The 23,166-nt window shown below is 44.0% G+C and overlaps 1 protein-coding gene across 4 annotated transcripts in view; it reads right to left on the bottom strand.

Annotated features, from left to right (window-relative positions):
* LOC140483090 (uncharacterized) overlaps window positions 1-23,166 on the bottom strand; it is a 163,042-nt gene that overhangs the window by 56,595 nt on the left and 83,281 nt on the right. For 3 of the 4 annotated variants that reach the window (XM_072581029.1, XM_072581025.1, XM_072581026.1), the window contains one exon: window positions 14,013-14,108. The exons of the other annotated variant lie outside the window; for it this stretch is intronic. In XM_072581029.1, coding sequence (XP_072437130.1) covers window positions 14,013-14,108 — 96 coding nt within the window. The remainder of the gene's footprint in view (window positions 1-14,012; window positions 14,109-23,166) is intronic. 4 annotated transcript variants of the gene reach the window in all.

Here is a 23,166-nt window from a genome sequence, read left to right on the forward strand (position 1 = left end):
AACAACTAGCCCACCAGGGACGTCAGGCTCACTGGTCTGTAGTCCCCTGGCTTGTCCTTACCACCTTTCTTAAACAGTGGCACCACGTTAGCCAACCTCCAGTCTTCCAGCACCTCACTGTGACTATCAATGATACAAATATCTCAGCAAGAGACCTGACTTGAAAGGGTTCAGAAAAGATTTATAAGGATGTTGCCATGATTGGCGGATTTGACTATAAGGAGAGGTTGGGGCTGGAGCTGTTTTCCTTGAAGCATCAGAGGCTGAGGGGTGACCTTGTAGAGGTTTACAAAATCATGAAAGGCATGGATAGGATAAATAGACAAAGTCTTTTCCCTGGTTTTGTGGAGTCCAGAACGAGAGGGCTTAGGTTTAGGGTGAGAGGGGAAAGATATAAAAGAGACCTAAGGGGCAACTTTTTCACGCAGAAGGTGGTACGTGTATGGAATAAGCTGCCAGAGGAAGTGGTGGCGGCTGGTACGATTGCAACATTTAAAAGGAGGGATATGGGCTGGGTGCTGGCAGGTAACTAGATTGGGTTGGGATATCTGGTCGGCATGGACGAGTTGGACCAAAATGGGCTGTTTCTGTGCTGTACATCTCTTTAATTCTATGACTCTATATTCAAGTCTGACATTTTTAATCAGTAAGGGAATCACAGATTATGGAGTAAAGGCAAGAAAGTGAATTTTGTGTATTGTCAGATCAGTCATGATTTCATTGAATGGTGTCGCAGACTCACTGTGCTGAATCACCTACTTCTGCACCTACATGTTATGGTCTTATGAATATCAGTAGGATATTGATCTCCTTGTAGTACAGTATTTTGCTGCCTTTTCATAGTATTTGTTGGTTAAGGTTGTTAAATCTTTATTGTTTTAAAGATTGTTGAAGTACTAAAACTTGAAGTTGTTGAGTTGTAAATGCTGTTCTCAATGTAAAGTTTAGTCTCCTTTACAAACGCGGTATCTTCACTGAGTTCAATAAAGATATTCCTTTTCCAGGATGGCTAAAGAATTTCCAAAGATCAATGCATAGATTCTTTCTAAAAAAGGGGCTTCACTGGATAACATTGAATGACATTTGAACAATATCAAAGAAGTATGCCATAATTTCATTCACCGCAACTTTTTTCCCCTTTTTTGAGCTGTTCCCCACTGAATTTGATACCATGTGATCAGATTTGCATTATTTTTGTTATTTAATGAATGAAATTGATAAAACTTAAATTTCCAAATAAAGCTTTGAACCATAAATATAACAATGTTGTTGCTAACGTCACTGTTAGGGATCAGATATGTCAAATTTCAGGAAAGATGTTAAACTTGAAAGGGTTCAGAAAAGGTTTACAAAGATGTTGCTGTGATTGGAGGGTTTGAACTATAGGGACAGGCTGAATAAGCTGGGACTATTTTCCTCGGAGCATCGGAGGTTGAGGAGTGACCTTATAGAGGTTTGTAAAGTCACGAGGAGCATGGATAAGGTGAATAGTCAAGGTCTTCTTCCCAGAATAGGCTAGTCCAAAACTAGAGGGCATAGGCTTACAGTGAGAGGGGAAAAGGGAGCTGAGGGGCAACATTTGCACACAGAGGGTGGTCCATGTATAAAACAAATTGCCAGAGGAAGTGCTGGGGATGGGGACAACTACTACATTCAAAACAAATCTGGATAGGTTGTATGAATACAAAGGACTTAGAGGGATATGGGCCAATTGCTGGCAAATGGACGGAGATCATTTAGAATATCTGGTCATCATGGACGAGTTGGACTGAATGGTCCGTTTCCGTGTTGTATAACTCAAATTCCCTCGGACCTTACCGTTAAGTGTAGAAGTCCTGCTAAGATTTGCTTTCCTGAAGTGCAGCACCTCACATTTATCTAAATTAAACTCCATCTGTCACTTCTCAGTCCATTGGCCCATTTGATCAAAATTCCGTTGTGGTCTGATATGATCTATCAGGCAATATTTCATTCCAGGTCCTGACTTGTTCAGTATTAAAATCAGCTAGGATTATAATATCAATCACTGAATTTCATTATAACATCAGTCACTGAATTTCTTCAATCAAAACACAAACTCCTGAATGTGCTGGATTCAGATCTGGAAATTTGATCAAGTCGTATTATGTAGCAAAGGTTCCACTTAATGCAAAATTATACAGAGCATGTTGACTGTTTAAAGCATAATAAACCATCTGGCCAGAGGAGTGAGACCTCTCATCTGAACAATAAACTGCCCATGACATCAATGCAACACAATAACATAGACAATCTCATACTACGGTATTTGTTTATTTTGCCTCCAATTTCAACTCCTCTGTAATTTTCACATCTTTCATTTCCGACACTTCCCTTCTTTTCCTTGACTTATCTGTCTCCGTTTCGGGGAACAGACTGTCCACTGCCATCCACTACAAGTCCACTGACTCCCATAGCTATCTACACTGCAGCGACCCTAGGTCCTGCAAGGATTCCAACCCATTCTCCCAATTCCTTCACTGTATTTGCCTATGTTGTATCTGTTCAGATGATGCCACCTTCCAAAACAGCGCTGCAAAAATGGCTTCCTTAGACCATAAGACATAGGAGCAGAAATTAGGCCATTCAGCCAATCAAGTCTGCTCTGCCATCCCATCATGGCTGATTTGTTTCTTAACCCCACTCTCCTGTCTTCTCCCTCTAACTCTTGATCCCTTAACAATCAAGAACCTAACTATCTTTGTCTTAAATATACTCAATGATCTGGCCTCTACAGCCTTTTGTGGCAGTGAATTCCACAGATTCCACTCTCTGGCTGAAGACGTTTCTCTTTATCTCCATTCTAAAAGGTCTTCCCTTTACTCTAATGCTGTAGCCTCAAGTCCTGGTCTCTCCTACCAATGGCAACATTTCCCCAACATCCACTCTGTCCAGACCATTCAGTATTCTTCCAGAATTGTGGTTTCCTGCCCACTGTGGTTGATAGGGTCCTTAACTGCATCTGACCTATCACCCGTGCTTTCACCCTTGCCCCTCCCCATCACTCACAACAGTGTGATCAGGTTCCCCCTTGCGCTCACTTTTCACCCCACCAGCATCTGCATTCAAAGGATCAAAATCTGCCATTTCAGACAACTCTAGCAGAATACCACCACTAAACACATCTTCCCCTCACTCCTTCTGTCTGCATTTCACAGGGATCATTCCCTCTGGGACACCCTAGTCCATTCCTTGACCACCATCACCAGCCCCTCTTCTCACACCCCTATCCATGTAACTGCAGAAGTTGCAACCCCTGCCCCTTCACCCAGTCCCTGCTCATCATCCAAGGGCCTAAACAGTCTTTCCAGTTGAAAGTTATAAACCACACAACACCAGGTTATAGTCCAACAGGTTTATTTGGAAGCATAGCTTTTGGAGCGCCGCTCCTCCACCAGGAGGTTCTTCATCACAACCATTTGATGAAGGAGTGGCACTCAAAAAGCTAGTGTTTCCAAATACACCTGTTGGACTATAACCTGGTGCTGTACGATTTTTAAAAACTTTGTCCACCCCAGTCCAACACCAGCACCTCCAAGTCATGGTTTCCAGGTGAAGCAGCATTTCAATCTTGTGTATTGTATTCACTGCACCCAATGTGGCTTACTCTACATTGGAGAAACTAAACGCAAATGGTGACTGCTTTGTCAAACACCTCTGGTTCATATGTAAGCATGACCCTGACCCTCCCATAGCTGGTCATTTTAACACAGCATCCCGCTCTCATGCTCACTTGTCGAATCATAGCACAAACTGGAGGAGTAACATCTCAAGTTCAAACTAGGCATTTTACAACCTTGTGGGCTCAAAATTGAGTTCAATACCTTCAAATTGTGAACACATGTCTTTCCCTTTCTTTTAGCTTTGCCTTTTACATTCTGTCTCCCTGAATTCAACACCCCCCACCACCCCCCCACCCCTCCCCTCCCCCCTTTGTGTGGACAGTCTGTTCTTTCCAGTCTGGCAGTTAGACACATCATTGTTCTGTCATTCTCACAGTACAATCATTTAATCTGAACTATCAACATCCATTCTTCCAACATCCCCTACTCCCACTGTTGTTGCCCCGTGCACAATTTGCCTTTGCTCTAATGAAGAGTCATCTAGACTTGAAACGTTAGCTTGTTTTCTCTGCCTGATGCTGCCTGGCCTGCTATGATCTCCAGCAGTTTTGGTTTTCAGTTCATATTCCAGCATCTGTGGTAATTTGCTCTTACTTGCTCATCCGAGGCTCTGCTAAGCTAATGAGGGCTGAGCAGTAGACGTGATCTATACGGACCTCAGTAAGGCGTTCGAATAAGGGTTTCCAATGGGAGACTGGTTAGCAAGGTTAGATCTCATGGAATACAGGGAGAACCAACCATTTGGATACAGAACTGGCTCAAAGTTAGCAGACAGAGGGTGGTGGTGGAGGGTTGTTTTTCAGGTGTAGTCTCCCAACCTGCTCCCACCCTGCCCCTGTAAAAACGCCATTCCATATTCCCAATTCATTCGTCTCCGCCGCATCTGCTCCCAGGAGGACCAGTTCCAATACCGTACAACCCAGATGGCCTCCTTCTTCAAGGACCGCAATTTCCCCCCAGACGTGGTCGACGATGCCCTCCACCGCATCTCCTCCACTTCTCACTCCTCCGCCCTTGAGCCCCGCCCCTCCAACCGCCACCAGGACAGAACCCCACTGGTCCTCACCTACCACTCCACCAACCTCCAGATACAGCGTATCATCCGCCGTCATTTCCACCACCTCCAAACGGACCCCACCACCAGGGACATATTTCCCTCCCCTCCCCTATCAGCATTCCGAAAAGACCACTCCCTCCGTGACTCCCTTGTCAGGTCCACACCCCCCACCAACCCAACCTCCACTCCCGGCACCTTCCCCTGCAACTGCAAGAAGTGCAAAACGTGCGCCCACACCTCCCCCCTTACTTCCCTCCAAGGCCCCAAGGGACACTTCCATATCCGCCACAAATTCACCTGCACCTCCACACACATCATTGCATCCGCTGCACCCGATGTGGCCTCCTCTATATTGGGGAGACAGGCCGCCTACTTGCGGAACATTTCAGAGAACACCTCTGGGACACCCGGACCAACCAACCCAACCACCCCGTGGCTCAACACTTCAACTCCCCCTCCCACTCCACCAAGGACATACAGGTCCTTGGACTCCTCCAACGCCAGACCATAGCAACACAACGGTTGGAGGAAGAGCGCCTCATCTTCCGCCTAGGAACCCTCCAACCACAAGGGATGAACTCAGATTTCTCCAGTTTCCTCATTTCGGCTCCCCCCACCTTGTCTCAGTCAAATCCCGCAAACTCAGCATCGCCTTCCTAACCTGCAATCTTCTTCCTGACCTCTCTGCCCCCACCCCCACTCCGGCCTATCACCCTCACCTTGACCTCCTTCCACCTATCGCATTTCCAACACCCCTCCCCCAAGTCCCTCCTCCCTACCTTTTATCTTAGCCTGCTGGACACACTTTCCTCATTCCTAAAGAAGGGCTTTTGCCCAAAACGTCGATTCTCCTGCTCCTTGGATGCTGCCTGACCTGCTGCGCTTTTCCAGCAACACATTTTCAGCTCTGATCTCCAGCATCTGCAGTCCTCACTTTCTCCTTATACACTTAATGGTAAGGTCCTAGGGAGTGTTGCTGAACAAAGAGACCTTGGAGTGCAGGTTCATAGTTCCTTGAAAGTAGAGTCACAGGTAGATAGGATAGTGAAGAAGGCATTTGGTATGCTTTCCTTTATTGGTCAGAGTATTGACTACAGGAGTTGGGAGGTCATGTTATGGCTGTACAGGTCATTGATTAGGGCACTTTTGGAATGTTGCATGCAATTCTGGTCTCCTTCCTATCGGAAGGGTGTTGTGAAAGTTGAAACAGTTCAGAAAAGATTTCTAAGGATGTTCCAAGGATTTGAGCTTTAAGGTGAGGTTGTATAGCTGGGGCTGTTTTCCCTGGAGCATTGGAGGCTGAGGGGTGACCTTATAGAGGTTTATAAAATCATGAGGAGCATGGATAGGATAAATAGAGAAAGTCATTTCCCTGGGGTGGATGAGTCCAGAACTAGAGGGCATAGGTTTAGGGTGAGAGGGGAAAGATATAAAAGTGACCTAGGGGCAACGTTTTCTTACAGAAGGTGGTGCATCTATGGAATTATCTGCCAGAGGAAGTGGTGGAGGCTGTTACAATTGCAACATTTAAAAGGCATCTGGATGGATATATGAATAGGAAGAGTTTAGAGGGATATGGGCCAGTTGCTGGGCAATGGGACTAAATTAGTTTGGGATATCTGGTCGGCATGGATGAGTTGGACCGAAGGGTCTGTTTCTGTGTTGTACATCTCTATGACTCTATAATGACATAATGTTATTTTCTCTTCTCTCATTTTAAATCTCATGATATAAATTAACTTCTATTAAGTCGCTAGGAGACCTTCAGTTACCTCTGACACATACTGGTTTCAGAAAGATAGACCTAATTAGATAGTAAACGCCTTCACAAAAATAGACCAACACTCACATGCCACTAGTTTGAAATCCAAATGCTTAAAAGAAGAGTCAAAGTTATACTGCACAGGAACAAAGCTAGAATACATTTTGCAACATTTTGTGTACATGTTTTCATTATGATTAGATTTGACTAGATTCCCTACAGTGCGGAAACAGGCCCTTTGGCCCAACCAGTCCACATCCACCCTCCTAAGAGTAACCCACCCAGACCCATTTCCTTCTGACTAGCACCTAGCACTATGGGCAATTTAGCACGGCCGATTCACCTAAACTGCACATCTTTGGACTGTGGGAAGAAACTGGAGCACCCGGAGGGAACCTGCACAGACACAGGGAGAATGTGCAAACTCCACACAGATAGCTGTCCGAGGCTGGAATCAAACCTAGTGCCCTGGTGCTGTGAGGCAGCAGTGCTAACCACTGAGCCACCATGCCACCCCTCTCTCCTATCCTCTCCCCAAATCTTTGACCTGATTCATCTCTTTTGAGAGGTAAATCAGTAAAGATATGGAAATTATATACAGAGGAACCTCGATTATCTGGCATTCGATTATTTGAATTTCTGATTATCCGGCAAGATCGCAAGGTTCCAACGCTCAGCTAAACTATGTTATCCAGCATTCGATTAACCAAATGAAATACTCCCTGCCCATGTCCTTTGGATAATCAAGGTTCCTCTGTAGATAAAGTTGATGATTTTGCTTGTTCTTTGTTGGCTTTCATTAAATCAGAGATTCACTCAATCCGATTGAAGGAATTTGCAATGGTGTAAGTGTGAGAGAATTAAGAGGTGGTTAAACTTCTTCTGCTCCCATTATTAATGTTGGATATTGTTGTTAGTTTCCTAAGGAAAAAAATAAGTGGTCCATCTATACATTGTTGTTCTTTATATAAAGAAGCTTATTTCTGGGTAGTTTTGACATGTTCTTCAAGGTTCTGTTCCAATACATGAATATATATATTGTGTTGGGAATGATTTGATTTATTGCTTGGTATTTTCTTTAGATTGTAGTAGATCTCTGAGAAGTGGCTCTTTTGCTAAAATTAAGACTTTGTTGTTGGAAAGCTAGACTATCTTGTGAGAATTTGGAAACTTTTGGAAATGTTTTATTTTCACGAGAATCAGCAAAATTTCTTTAGAAAAATGGTTAAAAGCTTCTGAATTCAGTTCAAAGGAGATATGGCTGAAATCTGATGTAAGGGTACATTCTTCTGGAAAAGGAAATTGTTTAGAACTGTTAAGGCATATAGTACCTGAGAGTAAGAATCTCAGTTGTGTGAGTCAAAGAGAAAGGCTTCCCAGATCACAGGACCAGAACTGAAAACAAAAGCTAAATCTATAGATTTGATAGGGAAGAAAAGTTTCTTTGGAATTTGATAAACTGTAAAGTGGTCATGTTGTGAAGTAAATGGGATTTTATTTTTCCAAATGTTTTGAGAATATATATAAATGTTAGTCGACATTTGTTAAAAGGGGAAAGGTGGAAAAAGATATTATGTAAAGACTTCAGGACCCTGGACAACCTTGCAATGAGCTTACAGAGCTACATATCTCTGAACGTGAACAACAGAGTGTAGGTGGAGTTAGAACACGACCAGACTAGACCATGCTACATGAGACTAGAACCTCACAGAGTCTTGTGAGCACATGGACATGAACACACAAGGACAGATTAATCCTCACCTAATATAACTGTAGGATCAGAGGCTGGTAAATCTACAATTGCCATGTATAGCAACATTTAGTATTAATTGTAATAAATACTTTGTAATACTTTGAAATCTTAGCCCAAAAACAATTTGTGAATATAGTTCCTCCCTGATCAGTGTGACTCAAACTCAAGCTCATTGTCTGGCTTGATAAAAATATTATTAAAAATTGTTATTAAAATCATTGCCCAAAACACAAGTGAAATCTTCCCAGCCTCCGAATGATGTGAGCACTTATTACAAAGTTGGGTAAATCATGTGAGATGACTAGTAAAGAGTTTCTCGACGTCTAGAGTAAAAAGATCCATTTTCCAGCCAGCCATTGGATAGCAAGATGAGAATCTCATTGCTGAGAATGTGAGAGGCCTATTTACATCCATTAACAGCTCATTATTGCACAATCTTATTTCATGCAGTTTCTCCTTCGCCAGCTTGAGAGATAGAAACTGTAACCAAGAATTCCCAACATGAAAGTCAGAGCAGGTACCTGTGACTCCAAATATCCATCTTGGACACCAAGTACCAACATCTCAGGGCACACGCCATTGGCAGTGACTGTAGGCAACCACATCCATAGATGTTGGCATCCAACATGTACCAGCCACTTTGCACTCTTTCGGCACATCTCTGATCCACTTGGAAGATGGTTCTGCACTTTGGAGTGCTGCTGCTAAAGCCACATTGCGGGCAGGGACAGGTGCCTATATCATGAATTTGATGACTTTGCATCTCAGGGATCATCGCTTGCTTTCTTTGCGCTCATTCACTTTCTACCCCCTTAGATGGCCTCAGCATTCCTGTCTTGCTTGCCTTTTTGCAATGTTGTCCCCTCACTGTCAAGGTACCTCTGTACTGAATTGCTGTTTAAGAGAGACAGAGTCAGGCAGCTAGTTACACTTGGCAGCAAAGGTTAGTGAAGGGGCTGGATGTGTTGCCGTATGGCACTGTGTGACATCAATTTCACATCTGCACCCCTCCACCTGTTCTGGCTTTTCCGACCCTACTGTGGACCCTTTTCTCCTGGAATGAGACAAACAGAGGGATTGAGAGAGATGAAAGTGGCTGACACAGTTGTTAGTGCTAGTGCAGATGGTGGAAAAGAGGCGAGGTGCCCCAAGTGAGAGTAGGAAGTGCACACAGCGTGCAGGATAAGTAGGTTTCGGGGGGGGGGGGGGGGGGGGGCATGTGTGAATGAGAGGAAATGGCAAAGTTGCTACATGCAATAGTGAGAGGGATGAATATGAGCCTTAGTGTAAGGTGGGTACAGAGAGGTGGTGAAGGTGTGGTATTGGAAAGAAGAAGGTGGCACTTGCCCCAGTGAAGGATTGACCTTCTTGCAGCACTGCTGGGCATTTCTTCAGCCTTTGGAGACAGCACTGAGCCAGATGGAAACCTCAGACCAGGCTGGCAGGGTCTGGTACCGTGGTCTCCTCAACTGGTCATGGATGAAGGAGCCAGCCCTCGTCTGCGCTGTCTGCCCACCAGGATGTTTGTAAACCGGCGAGACACGTGTGTGGCTAATAAAACAAAGCAGGCAGAGCAGCTCTGGACTGACAGCATTTTGACCAGGTGCACAATTCCCCTTCAAAGGTGGGCCTGGTACCCAGGGTCCCGGGACATCCTGGAGTACGTCCAGCTCGGACAAGTGAAATAATATGAAAAGCAATGTACTTTAGGGGCACAGCTAATGAGGGGACTTTGGGGAAGATAAAAAGATAAAACCTGTTAGGCTTCATGGAGAGAAACCCACCAAGAAATTCACCAAAAATGACACTCAATCAATTTCTTGAAAGATTCCATTCGATAATAATGAACAAATAACATGAGAGCTACACTTCAACAGTGAAATGAGAAAGAAGTTGTAGTTTTTGAGTGAATTGTTATTGAGTGTTTTTGTCTCCTTTTTCTGGCTTTCCTCTTTTCTGCTCTACTTCATGTCTGATGGTCACTCAAAACCCAGGAGTGTATAGTGGCGATGCCCTGGGTTTCCCTATTGACAGGTACTGCCCCTAGCCCCCAATGTAAAGTGCCAGGCTCAAGCTCTGAAACTGTAAGAGTGACACCAAATCCCTTCACTACCCACACCTGCCAACACTTACCTACAGTCTCACTCACTCTGCTTGTCCTCTCCAATGATTATACCTTTCATCTTTTATCCTCAACAAATTTCTCTTTTCCTGCTCTCATTCCATTATCCCAGTGTCAATTCTCTCCCCTCCCTGACATCAGATCAAATCAGCACTGGAATAGTGTGAGGAAATGCCATCTAGCCAGAGGTGGTGGCCTCCTACTCAATCTGGAACAAAGTAGAGAGGGTCTCGGATTAGACATACATTGATCTGCAATGCCAACGTACAACTCAATGCTAACGTCCAATCTGCATGCTGCCAGTGAATGCAAATAATGTCAAAACAAAAATGGCAATGCAGAAAAAAAAGTTCCCCAACAAATAAATAACGTTACAAGAAAATGATGCTAAGTGTGGCAGCTTAAAGTGAGGGCTTACTGTAATTAGGTGGTCAGATTGTTAAAATATCTGAGACAGCTCTTACAGAAAGGAAATAGGAAAGACTCAGCCTATTGTAAACTTCAAAGGTAAAAGTGAATCTTCATGATCTTTTCTTCCTCAGCAGATCACTTTGTCTTCCCCTCCCCCATCCCATCCCTCCAACAATCTTCCAACAGCTGTTGGTTGCTCTTTAAATGATTAGTGTAAAACTTGCCTCCTCGCAGCCCATAAAATTAGAGTGAATCATCATGGGAAGGTGGCAGTATTTTTTGATACGTCTTCTGTTCTGCCTCTGCCCCCCACTGAGCAGTTAACAATGGCAGCTTGTTTGAAGGTGAGATGTGCACTTTCAGAAAGTGCCCAGTGCCATCTAGGAGGTGGTGTCGGCTTTTACTTTAAGCTGCTTTAATGACTCTGTTAATTTTACCATTAGCTCAAAAGTGTTCAAATTAAGTTGCTCCGTGCATTGAGATTGCTTCGGCAATGATCAAAAGTAAGATTTGAAGGCATTCCTATTTTACATAGCTTTGAAACAATCAGTATTTAAAAGGGAGCTCTACCATTCATTGCAAAAATAACTTAGTTAAAGAGTTAACGGTGTGGAATATTTGAGCTGCAGTACAATTAGAAAAAAGCAGCAGACAGAAGCTAGTAAGTGATGTTTGATATGCTTCTGCAGCATTCAACTTGTGGTGTTGAATGATAAGAGGATTGCACAATGATATTTGTGATCTTTCCATAAAATCAACTGCACTATAAAGTCATCCACACTGACAGAAGGAAAATCAGCTGGAGTTTAAAATGAGCCTTCCCAGTGAATCTTTTCATGACTGGCTGCACGCTCAGCTTCCCCAACCTGTTCTGCTGCCAGGGATTTCAGCAACTGGGTACTATGACTCACTACAACTCTATTGTTGACCTCCTTCCACCCTCTCCAGCTCTGAACTATTTGTTTCAGTTTTTGTTATTTTCATCTGATTGTGAGCTGTGAATGACTGTCTTTCTTTCTCTCTCTGTTTTGTTACTGGTCCTGCATGTGAAGAAGATTAAACTAATATCAGCTGGCAAACAAAGCATGACTTCCTGTTATGGCAATATACGTGGACAGAGATTACACTTTTTGTCATTCTAATACTGAATACGCACGTGTCTGTGTGCAGGGTTTCATCTCAATCTTTTCAGGATTGCCAGGAAAATACAGACCTGTAAACAGGTTAGTGTTTTTAGAACTGCTAGCTATAGTTCCTTCAATAGACCTATGTTCTCACCTTCAGTCCACCTGCTTTTGATTTACCTCCATCAATATTAAAACAAAATCTTTGTTGTCTCTGTTCAAACACAATCAGAAGGACAGTCACCACGTTGGTCAGAGGCCAACTCGACTTTTCCAGTCATCCTCTGGGAACTCAGTCATGGCTGCCTAGGGATGACCCAGCTAGCAGACTGGGTGGGCCAAGACTCCTAGATCAGTTGCATGCCTCTCCCACAGTCGCCCCAGATCTATCTAGCCCCACCTGCAGCCCAGGCTACTCGGTGGAGAGATATAGCGGGATGGGGGAGTTGTAGCCATTTTAATTTCAGAAGTATTCAGGGGGCACCTCAAGATGCAGGCTGCAATTCCTTCAGTCCAAAAGGCTCCTAATATCAAGAGCCTACCCACTGTTCCTAACTGGACTATGACTATGCCCTCTGAACACTAAATAAAGACCAAAGTAAGTGCGGATGCTGGAAATCAGAAACAAAAGCAGAAATTGCTGCAAAAGCTCCTTGTTTTGAGGAAGGGTCGCTGGTCCCGAAACATTAACTCTGATTTCTCTTCATAGATGCCAGCAAACCTACTGAGCTTTTCCAGCAATTTATGTTCCTGTAGCTACTAATTGGAACATTTTGCAAAAAAACACTTTTGTGCAGGGTTGGGACTTACATTTGATCCAGATGCGTAGGCCCTGGCACCAAACAGAAAACCCTGCCTCAAATCTCTGGCCTGTTATTCCAGACCAAACAGAAGCAGTTCTGTCACTGATATGTGGATGTGTTAAGCTCTATTGATATGGTCTAGGACTGCAGATGTCCAGGTAGTTTTCCATCAGTTCAACCATAAAATGCTGTTTTTGGGAGGAAAAAGAACTCACATGAAGGGGTTAAGAAAATTTAACTTTGCAAAATACCCAATATAAACAACCATGTACTAAAAAGATTCCAGTTTAAGAGCTGGGCCACGTTTGATTCTATTTCAAAGAGATAGACTTTGCAAAAGAGCAAATACAATCGAAATATGATATAAATTAGCCAGGTAGCAATTGAAATAGTTTGGTGTTGATGAAACAATCACATGAAACAAGTGCATATGGAAAGCACTTCTGACTATTTGATCCAGAAGAACAGGCTAGTAACTGGATGAGGAGGCCCAGGTTCTAGAGGTGTGTGATTGCAAATCTGAACAGGTTGATTGAAAATATTTGTTTTTAAGAAACAAACCTGCAGAATTCTTGCATTCTGCACCTCCTACCTGCTCTCTTAACAAGAGCATCAATGATGTCTATAACTGAAAAATAATGACAAACTCTGTCTTTTGCTGTTTCAATTCGCTCTATATTGTAATAGTATCCCAAAAAATGCCTTCTTTGAATTTTCAACAAATTAATGCTAGCCTTGCCCGCTGTAAATCTTCACTGCATATTTATTGGGGTGCTTCTCAGCTGTCACTGCCAAAGACTATAACTGGCCAATGAGTAATGCCTCTTGCAGTTCTGCTGACTGCCAAGTTATGCTCTGTTTACCGACTCTCCAATATAATCTTTCTTCTGTGGGCTGAGTTGACTTTGACAGTCACTTGTGAAAAAATATTTTCAAATAACTTCATCCTCCTAGAATGCCTGTGTAGTTCTACACTGCCAGCAACAACCTGAAATGGTTGTTTTTCATCTTCCCACAGATTTTCTTTTGTTTGCCTTCGGGTTTTGCAAATGTATTACTTCAGCTGAGAATTCAATGTGTTAATGGTCTTTATATCTTGACTGCACAGAAGAATGACTAATGCTAGATCTCTCCCCCCCCATCACAATGAGCATCTATCTCCATCCTGTGAGTTTTAAAAAGCAAGGCAAGCAATTTGTCCAGCACCTACTCACTTTAGGTGACAACAATTAATTAGCTGAAGAGGAAAAGAAGTATTAATTCTAACACTGGGTGGTGTGTCTGCTGTTGAAAAACACTGCTAACTAGAGAGCATTGGGCCTGTGGGTTTGGCACCTACCTTGGGAAACATTTGCTCAGTTTCTTCCTGCACTTTCCTTTGTTTGCTCACGAGATAATTTATGTGCTGGAAGCTGGATAATCCTGGAAGCCCAGCCTGTGGGAATATGAATGAATACAAACGGTGGTGAAAATATAGATGGGAAAGAACTTTCCGCAGTAATCGCTTACCTCCTTCAAGAGCTGCTGTGTCATAAGCCACAGAGTTTTATACTTTTCCCTTTGAAAGTTTTGGAAACTCACGTTCATAAAAAAGATTAAAATAATTGTTCTATAAAAGTGAAGTAAAATGACTTTATCAAAAGAAAAAATGATAAACAGACATTATTTTGATCTTCTGGAATAGGTGTAGTTTTGATAAAGATGCAAATTCTTTTTTTGTATCGTATTAGAAGGCACTGTCATATAAAAGAGGTTGTAGACTTGGCATATAAAAGAGGTTGTAGATTCGATTCCTGACCAGTGCTGAGTTAACTAGAACCAACTCATTTATTTAATTAGTCTCAGTGTTTTCAAACTAATAGAGAGAGCTCTTGTGGTATAGTGGTAGTGTCCTTACCTCTAAGCCAAAGGCCTGTATTAAGTGTCATCTGCTCCAGAAGTCTGCAGCCCCATACAGTTGAATAGCAGTTGCCATTCAATGCCATGATACCATAAAATGATGAGAGTCAAGAGGCAGGAACTTTTAAAATCCTTATGCCAAGGATTCTTGGACTATCTTGACTAATGTTTTGGGTGAAACTCTTGCAGCCTCTGTTTTCTACATAGAAGCATTTTACAAATGTGCACTCCTGGAAGGGTAGAAGAGGAATTTACACATGTCCCTTTCATGAATGATATTATCTACTTTCCTGTACCTGTTCAACATTAAACCCTGCTGTGTTGAATTATACACCTGTAGATTTAGCAATGGGCACTGTATGGAGTTGTCTTAAAAGTGAAGATAATCTTCTCATCATTGGCTACCTCCCAAACAAATTAAATACAGAAAACACAGGTTATTGTAATTAAACTTCCACGCAAGATAAGCAAGCCTATTACCAGAGTAATTTATGCAGGCATCTGGTAATCAAAGTTACTGATGAATTTGGCATTAAGAATAAGTAACTCTTAATGTAACGCCATTTTATAGTAGATTTCCAGACACACTAGTCAAGATCAGAGAATGAATTCTCTAAATCTACATTGCTGAAGGGATCCTCTCACGTTCTGGCTGAGTCAATTTGAAACATGACTCATTTCTAATTTATGCAACAGGAAAGCTCACTCCTGCTCAAGACTGCATATGCATAAATTAAGCAAGTAAATAAATATGTTTGCTTCATTTCTGTACTGCTCCTCCCTCTCTTTCTACTCTCCTCCCTTAGTCTGAGTGGCCACACTGTATGACTAGCAACCTGGAACACATTTTCACCCAGTCAGAAATATTTTGAAAATGGAGAGTGTGTGCTAATTCCAGGGCTCTTCACCTCATTTTTCCAGTTTCCACAGGGATAGGGAGCAGGGATTCATGATGTGGCCATAACTTGAACTTCTGACTCGCTTGCTCCATTGCAGAAATGGATATACCATCATCATCCACAATTTTCAACGGCTTGGATCAGTTTTCAAAAGGACTCATGGTTTATGGTACCACAAAGGTGGTGCTTTATGGCCCCCCTTGCCAACTGTGTGCCCACTCACCCCATAAGGCACTCATGCCCCATACCAGGCTACATCCTCCACCCAGTCCTAATGATATCTCATACCCAAAATTTTAACTGATGGCATTTGCAGGCATTAGATTCCCTACAGTGTGGAAACAGGCCCTTCGATTCAACAAGTCCACACCGACCCTCCGAACAGTAACCCACCCAGACCCATTTCCCTCTGACAAATGCACCTATCCCTGTGGACAATTTGGCATGGCCAATTCACCTGACCTGCACATCTTTGGACTATGTGAGGAAACCGGAGTAAACCCACACAGACACGGGGAGAATGTACAAACTCCACACAGACAGTTGCCTGAGGCTGGAATCAAACCTGAGTCCCTGGTGCTGAGAGGCAACAGTGCTAAACACTGAACCATTGTGCTGTCCCTATGTTTACCCATGAAAGCCTACTTGAACCAGCTAATCTTAAACTTAAATTTCTTTTACAAAAATAGTTATTTATGCATTGTTTTCAAATTACTGATGAAAAGAAATTTACAAGGATGTTTCCAGGACTAGTAGTCCTGAGTTATAGGGAGAAGACTGTATTCCGTGGAATGTACGAGAATGAAGGGTAACCTTATTGAGGTGTATAAAATCATGGGAGGCATAGATAGGATGAATGAATCCCCATCCCAGGGATGGGGAATTGAAAACTGGAGGGCATAGCTTTAAGATGAGAGGGGAAAGATTTAAGAAGGATGTGAGGGGCAACTTCTTCTGCAGACAGCAGTGCATACATGGAATGGACTGCCTGAGAAAGTGGCCTCACCAACCACTTCCTACACTTTCGAGGCAGGTACAATAGCAACATTTCAAAAAAATTTGGATAGGTACATGGATGGTAAGGTTTAGAGGCATACGGATCAAATGCGGGCAATTGGAAGTAGCTGAGTGGGCATGCTGTTTTGTTACTATAGAGTCCATTACATAATAGAGTGAGTGGATAGACATGGAAGTGTTAATAGGTTGGCATGGGAGAATAAATAGTCCAGAAAATGAGGGGCATGGCTTGCCACAGATGGGGCATGAGGGGCTTGTTGTTCGGTGGGGGGAATGAGGTACCATGAAGGGTAGCTGGAAATTCCCAGGGAATGTGTAGGAAGTGGTTGGTGAGGTCTAGAGAGCCTTGCTGTTTTTATAATGACTGGGCCAATGTCATACAGCTCCTAAGCAGGCGCACGTGCACGCGCGCATGCACACACGCACACACGCACACACACACACACGTCACTTCTGTAGTCAGCTCGTTTTTTTGGGCTGACTAGTGAGAGGATCACATATACTTGAAAAATAAACTGGAAAAGGGAAATATGGACTGTGATGTTTCAGATAAAGACCAGTCATACACACACATACAGCCAACATGGAATTAGATTAGATTACAGTTTGGAAACAGGCCCTTCGGCCCAACAAGTCCACACCGACCCGGCAAAGCGCAACCCACCCAGACCAATTCCCTCACATTTACCCCTTCACCTAACACTACGGGTAATTTACCATGGCCAATTTACCTAACCTGCACATTTTTGGATTGTGGGAGGAAACCCATGCAGACACAGGGAGAATGTGCAAACTCCACACAGAGAGTCGCCTGAGGCAGGAATTGAACCCAGGTCTCTGGCGCTGTGAGGCTGCAGTCCTAACCACTGCGCCACCGTGCTGCCCACAAATGATGTTCATTCACTTTTTACACAAGAACATCCTTTCGAGAAACTGGATTTGACACTTTTGTAAAGCTAGCTATGACTCCAATCAGCAAAGAATTTGTCCCTGATTCTCATTGACTCCAGTATTGTCAGGCTTCTAAATACTCAACCAACTACAAGGACAATCACCTTCATTTCCCCTCCGGGGTTCAGCTCTTTTATCCATGCCCAGACCAAGGATGTAGGCCAATTAGCCTAACCTTGGTTGTTGGTAAAATTCTAGAATCCATCATTAAGGATGAGGTTTCTAAATTCTTAGAAGAGCAGAGTCTGATTAGAACAAGTCAACATGGATTTAGTAAGGGGAGGTCATGCCTGACAAACCTGTTGGAATTCTTTGAAGAGGTGACAAGTAGGTTAGACCAGGGAAACCCAGTGGATGTGGTCTATCTAGACTTCCAAAAGGCCTTTGATAAGGTGCTACACGGGAGACTGCTGAGCAAGGTGAGGGCCCATGGTATTCGAGGTGAGCTACTGGGATGGATTGAGGATTGGCTGTCTGACAGAAGGCAGAGAGTTGGGATAAAAGGTTCTTTTTCGGAATGGCAGCCGGTGATGAGCGGTGTCCCGCAGGGTTCAGTGTTGGGGCCACAGCTGTTCGCATTATATATTAATGATCTGGATGAAGGGACTGGGAGCATTCTAGCGAAGTTTGCAGATGATACGAAGTTAGGTGGACAGGCAGGTAGTACTGAGGAACTGGGGAGGCTACAGAAGGATCTAGACAGTTTGGGAGAGTGGTCCAGGAAATGGCTGATGGAATTCAACGTGAACAAATGCGAGGTCTTGCACTTTGGCAAAAAGAATAAAATCATAGACTACTTTCTAAACGGTGAGAAAATTCATAAAGCCAAAGTACAAAGGGATCTGGGAGTGCTAGTCGAGGATTCTCTAAAGGTCAACATGCAGGTTGAGTCTGTGATTAAGAAAGCGAATGCATATAAAAGCACTGTTGTGCTACTGAGACTTTATAAAGCTCTGGTTAGGCCCCATTTGGAGTACTGTGTCCAGTTTTGGTCCCCACACCTCAGGAAGGACATACTGGCACTGGAACGTGTCCAGCGGAGATTCACACGGATGATCCCTGGAATGATTGGTCTAACATATGAGGAACGGCTGAGGTTCTTGGGATTGTATTCATTGGAGTTTAGAAGATTAAGGGGAGACTTAATAGAGACGTACAAGATAATACATGGCTTGGAAAGGGTGGACGCTAGGAAATTGTTTCCGTTAGGTGAGGAGACTAGGACCCGTGGACACAGCCTTAAAATTAGAGGGGGTCAATTCAGAACAGAAATGTGGAGACATTTCTTCAGCCAGAGAGTGGTGGGCCTGCGGAATTCATTGCCGCAGAGTGCATTGGAGGCCGGGAAGCTAAATGTCTTTAAGGCAGATATTGATAGATTCTTGTTGTCTAGAGGAATTAAGGGCTACGGGGAGAATGTGGGTAAGTGGAGTTGAAATGCCATCAGCCATGATTGAATGGCGGAGTGGACTCGATGGGCCGAATGTCCTTACTTCCACTCCTATGTCTTATGGTAATGAAGTCAGCAGCAGACTAGAGCTAGTGGAACCCAAATGTCAATGAGCAGATTATTGCTCAGAAATTGTCACTTGATAGCACTGTTGATGGCACCTTCCGTCACTTCACTGATTATCGAGAATAAGTTTGGATCAGAAATTGGCTAGGTGAAAGAAGACAGAGGATGGTGGTTGATGGGGAATGTTCATCCTAGAGTTCAGTTACTAGTATTGTACCGCAAGGATCTGTTTTGGGGTCACTGCTGTTTGTCATTTTTATAAATGACCTGGATGAGGGCACAGAAGGATGGGTTAGTAAATTTGCAGATGACGCCAAGGTCAGTAAAGTTGTGGATAGTGATGAAGGATGTTGTGGGTTATGGAGGGACATAGATAAGCTGCAGAGCTGGGCTGAGAGGTGGCAAATGGAGTTTAATGTGGAAACGTGTGAGGTGATTCACTTTGGAAGGAGCAACAGGAATGCAGAGTACTTGGCTATTGGTAAGATTCTTGGTAGTGTAAATGAACAGAGGTGTCTTGATGTTCATGTAGAAAGATCCCTGAAAGTTACCAGCCAGGTTGATAGGGTTGTCAAGAAGTTGCTTTTATTAGCTTTTATTAGTAGAGGGATTCAGTTTTGGAGCCATGAGGTCATGCTGCAGCTGGACAAAACTCTGGTGTGGCCACATTTGGTGTATTGCATACAGTTCTGATCACTGTATTATTGGAAGGATGTGGAAACTTTGGAAAGGGTTCAGAGAAGATTTACAGGGATGTTGCCTGATATGGAGGATAGGTCTTACGAGGAATGGCTAAGGGACTTGAGGCTGTTTTCGTTAGAGAGGAGAAGGTTGAGAGGTGACTTAATTGAGACATACAAGATAATCAGAGGGTTAGATAGGGTGGACAGGGAGAGCCTTTGTCCTTAGTTTTGATGGCTAGCACAAGGGGACATGGCTTTAAATTGAGGGGTGATAGATATAGGACAGATGTCAGAGGTAGTTTCTTTACTCAGCGTAGTAGGGGCGTGGAACATGCTGCCTGCAACAGTGGTAGACTTGCCAACTTTAAGAGCAATTAAATGGTTATTGGATCAGCATATGGACAAGAATGGTAAAGTGTAGGTTAGATGGGCTTCAGATTGGTTCCACAAGTCGACACAACATTGAGGGCCTGTACTATGTTGTAATGTTCCATGTTCTACGTTCATGGCTGATTTTGGGTTTCAACTCCAATTTCCCATGGATTTCTTACATCATTTGATTTATTAATACACCAAAAATATGTCTGCTTCAGACTTAAATATATTAAATGATGGAGTATCCACAACCCTCTGTGATAGTGAATTCTATAGATTCACAATTTTTTAATGAAGTAATTTCTCCTCATCTCAGTTCTAAATGATCAACCTCTTATCTGGAAATGATACCTCTTTGTTTTTTAAATTTCTATAGAGGCAAACTATCCTCTAAGTATCTGTCACATCTAGTCACAACCTTGAATGTTTCAATGCGATCACCTCCTCAGGGTAGGTAATGGCCTAGTGGTGTTATTACTGGACGTTAACCCAGAAAACCAAAAATGTTCTAGGGAACCTAGGTTCGAATCCCGCCATGGCAGATGGTGGTATTTGAATTCAATAAAACTCTGGAATTAAGAGTCTAATGACGACCATGAATCCACTGGAAAAACCCATCTGCTTCAATAATGTTCTTTAGAGAATGAAACTGCTATCCTTACCTGGTCTGGACTACATGTAACTCCAGACTCACAGCAATGTGGTTGACTCTTAACCGCTCTCTGGGTAATTAGGGATGAGCAATAAATGCTGGCCTAGCCAGTGATGCCCTCATTCGGTGATGAAACAAAGAAAAAACAATTCTTCCAAGCTCCAGAGAATGCAGACCCTGGGACTAATCGAGTAAGTTTATGGTATAGTGTTTCTAATACATGTATATTCTTCCTTAAATATGAAGATCAAAATTGCACACAGTACTCCAGGTGTGTGGTTTCACTGGAGTACCATTCAATTGTATTATACTTGGACTGCAATTGCCTTTGTAATAAAGGCCTACATTACCTTTGTTTTCTTAATTGCTTGCTGTATCTTGCTTCTCACCCTTTCTTTTCCTTATGTGAATACACCCAGGTCTCTCTGAACATCAATATTTCATGCCTTATAGAAATTATTTGGCTTTTCCAGCCTTCCAACCAAAATGAATAACCTCACATGTCGCCACACTATTTTCCATCTGCACCAATGTTGCCCACTCACTTAACCTGGTAAAAACAATGACTGCAGATGCTGAAAACCAAATACTGGATTAGTGATGCTGGAAGAGCACAACAGTTCAGGCAGCATCCAACGAGCAGCGAAATCGACGTTTCGGGCAAAAGCCCTTCATCAGGAACAAAGGCAGTGAGCCTGAAGCGTGGAGAGATAAACTAGAGGAGGGTGGTGGTGGGGAGAGAGTAGCATAGAGTACAATGGGTGAGTGGGGGAGGAGATGAAGGTGATAGGTCAAGGAGGAGAGGGTGGAGTGGATAGACTTCAGTTTCCCCGGCCCCCAACGCCTCACCTTCACCATGGATATCCAATCCCTCTACACCTCCATCCACCATGACCAGGGCCTCCAAGCCCTCCGTTTTTTCCTCTCCAGACGTCCCCAACAGTACCCTTCCACTGACACTCTCATTCGTTTGGCCGAACTGGTCCTCACCCTTAACAATTTCTCCTTTGAATCCTCCCACTTCCTCCAGACCAAAGGCGTAGCCATGGGCACAAGTATGGGCCCCAGCTATGCCTGTCTCTTTGTTGGCTATGTAGAACAGTTGATCTTCCGTAATTACACCGGCACCACTCCCCACCTCTTCCTCCGCTACATTGATGACTGTATTGGCGGCACCTCGTGCTCCCGCGAGGAGGTTGAGCAATTCATCAACTTCACCAACACATTCCACCCTGACCTTAAATTTACCTGGACCATCTCTGACACCTCCCTCCCCTTCCTGGACCTCTCCATCTCCATTAGTGACGACCGACTTGACACTGACATTTTTTACAAACCCACCGACTCCCATAGCTACCTGGATTACACCTCTTCCCACCCTATCTCTTGCAAAAATGCCATCCCATATTCCCAATTTCTCCGCCTCCGCCGTATCTGCTCCCAGGAGGACCAGTTCCACCATAGAACACACCAGATGGCCTCCTTCTTTAGAGATCGCAATTTCCCTTCCCATGTGGTTAAAGATGCCCTCCAACGCATCTCGTCCACATCCCGCACCTCCGCCCTCAGACCCCACCCCTCCAACTGTAACAAGGACAGAACGCCCCTGGTGCTCACCTTCCACCCTACAAATCTTCGCATAAACCAAATCATCCGCCGACATTTCCGCCACCTCCAAAAAGACCCCACCAACAGGGATATATTTCCCTCCCCACCCCTTTCCGCCTTCCGCAAAGACCGTTCCCTCCGTGACTACCTGGTCAGGTCCACACCCCCCTACGACCCACCCTCCCATTCTGGCACTTTCCCCTGCCACCGCAGGAACTGTAAAACCTGTGCCCACACCTCCTCCCTCACCTCTATCCAAGGCCCTAAAGGAGCCTTCCACATCTATCAAAGTTTTACCTGCACATCCACTAATATCATTTATTGTATCCGTTGCTCCCGATGTGGTCTCCTCTACATTTGGGAGACTGGGGGCCTCCTAGCAGAGCGCTTTAGGGAACATCTCTGAGACACCCGCACCAATGAACCAAACCGCCCTGTGGCCCAACATTTCAACTCCCCCTCCCACTCTGCCGAGGACATGGAGGTCCTGGGCCTCCTTCACCGCCGCTCCCTCACCACCAGACGCCTGGAGGAAGAACGCCTCATCTTCCGCCTTGGAACACTTCAACCCCAGGGCATCAATGTGGACTTCAACAGCTTCCTCATTTCCCCTTCCCCCACCTCATCCTAGTTTCAAACTTCCAGCTCAGCACTGTCTCCTTGACTTGTCCGGACTTGTCCGACCTGCCTATCTCCTTTTCCACCTATCCACTCCACCCTCTCCTCCTTGACCTATCACCTTCATCTCCTCCCCCACTCACCCATTGTACTCTGTGCTACTCTCTCCCCTCCTCTAGCTTATCTCTCCACGCTTCAGGCTCACTGCCTTTATTCCTGATGAAGGGCTTTTGCCCGAAACGTCGATTTCGCTGCTCGTTGGATGCTGCCTGAAC

Source organism: Chiloscyllium punctatum, chromosome 11 (assembly GCF_047496795.1).
Source record: "Chiloscyllium punctatum isolate Juve2018m chromosome 11, sChiPun1.3, whole genome shotgun sequence".
Classification (NCBI taxonomy): Eukaryota; Metazoa; Chordata; class Chondrichthyes; order Orectolobiformes; family Hemiscylliidae; genus Chiloscyllium; species Chiloscyllium punctatum.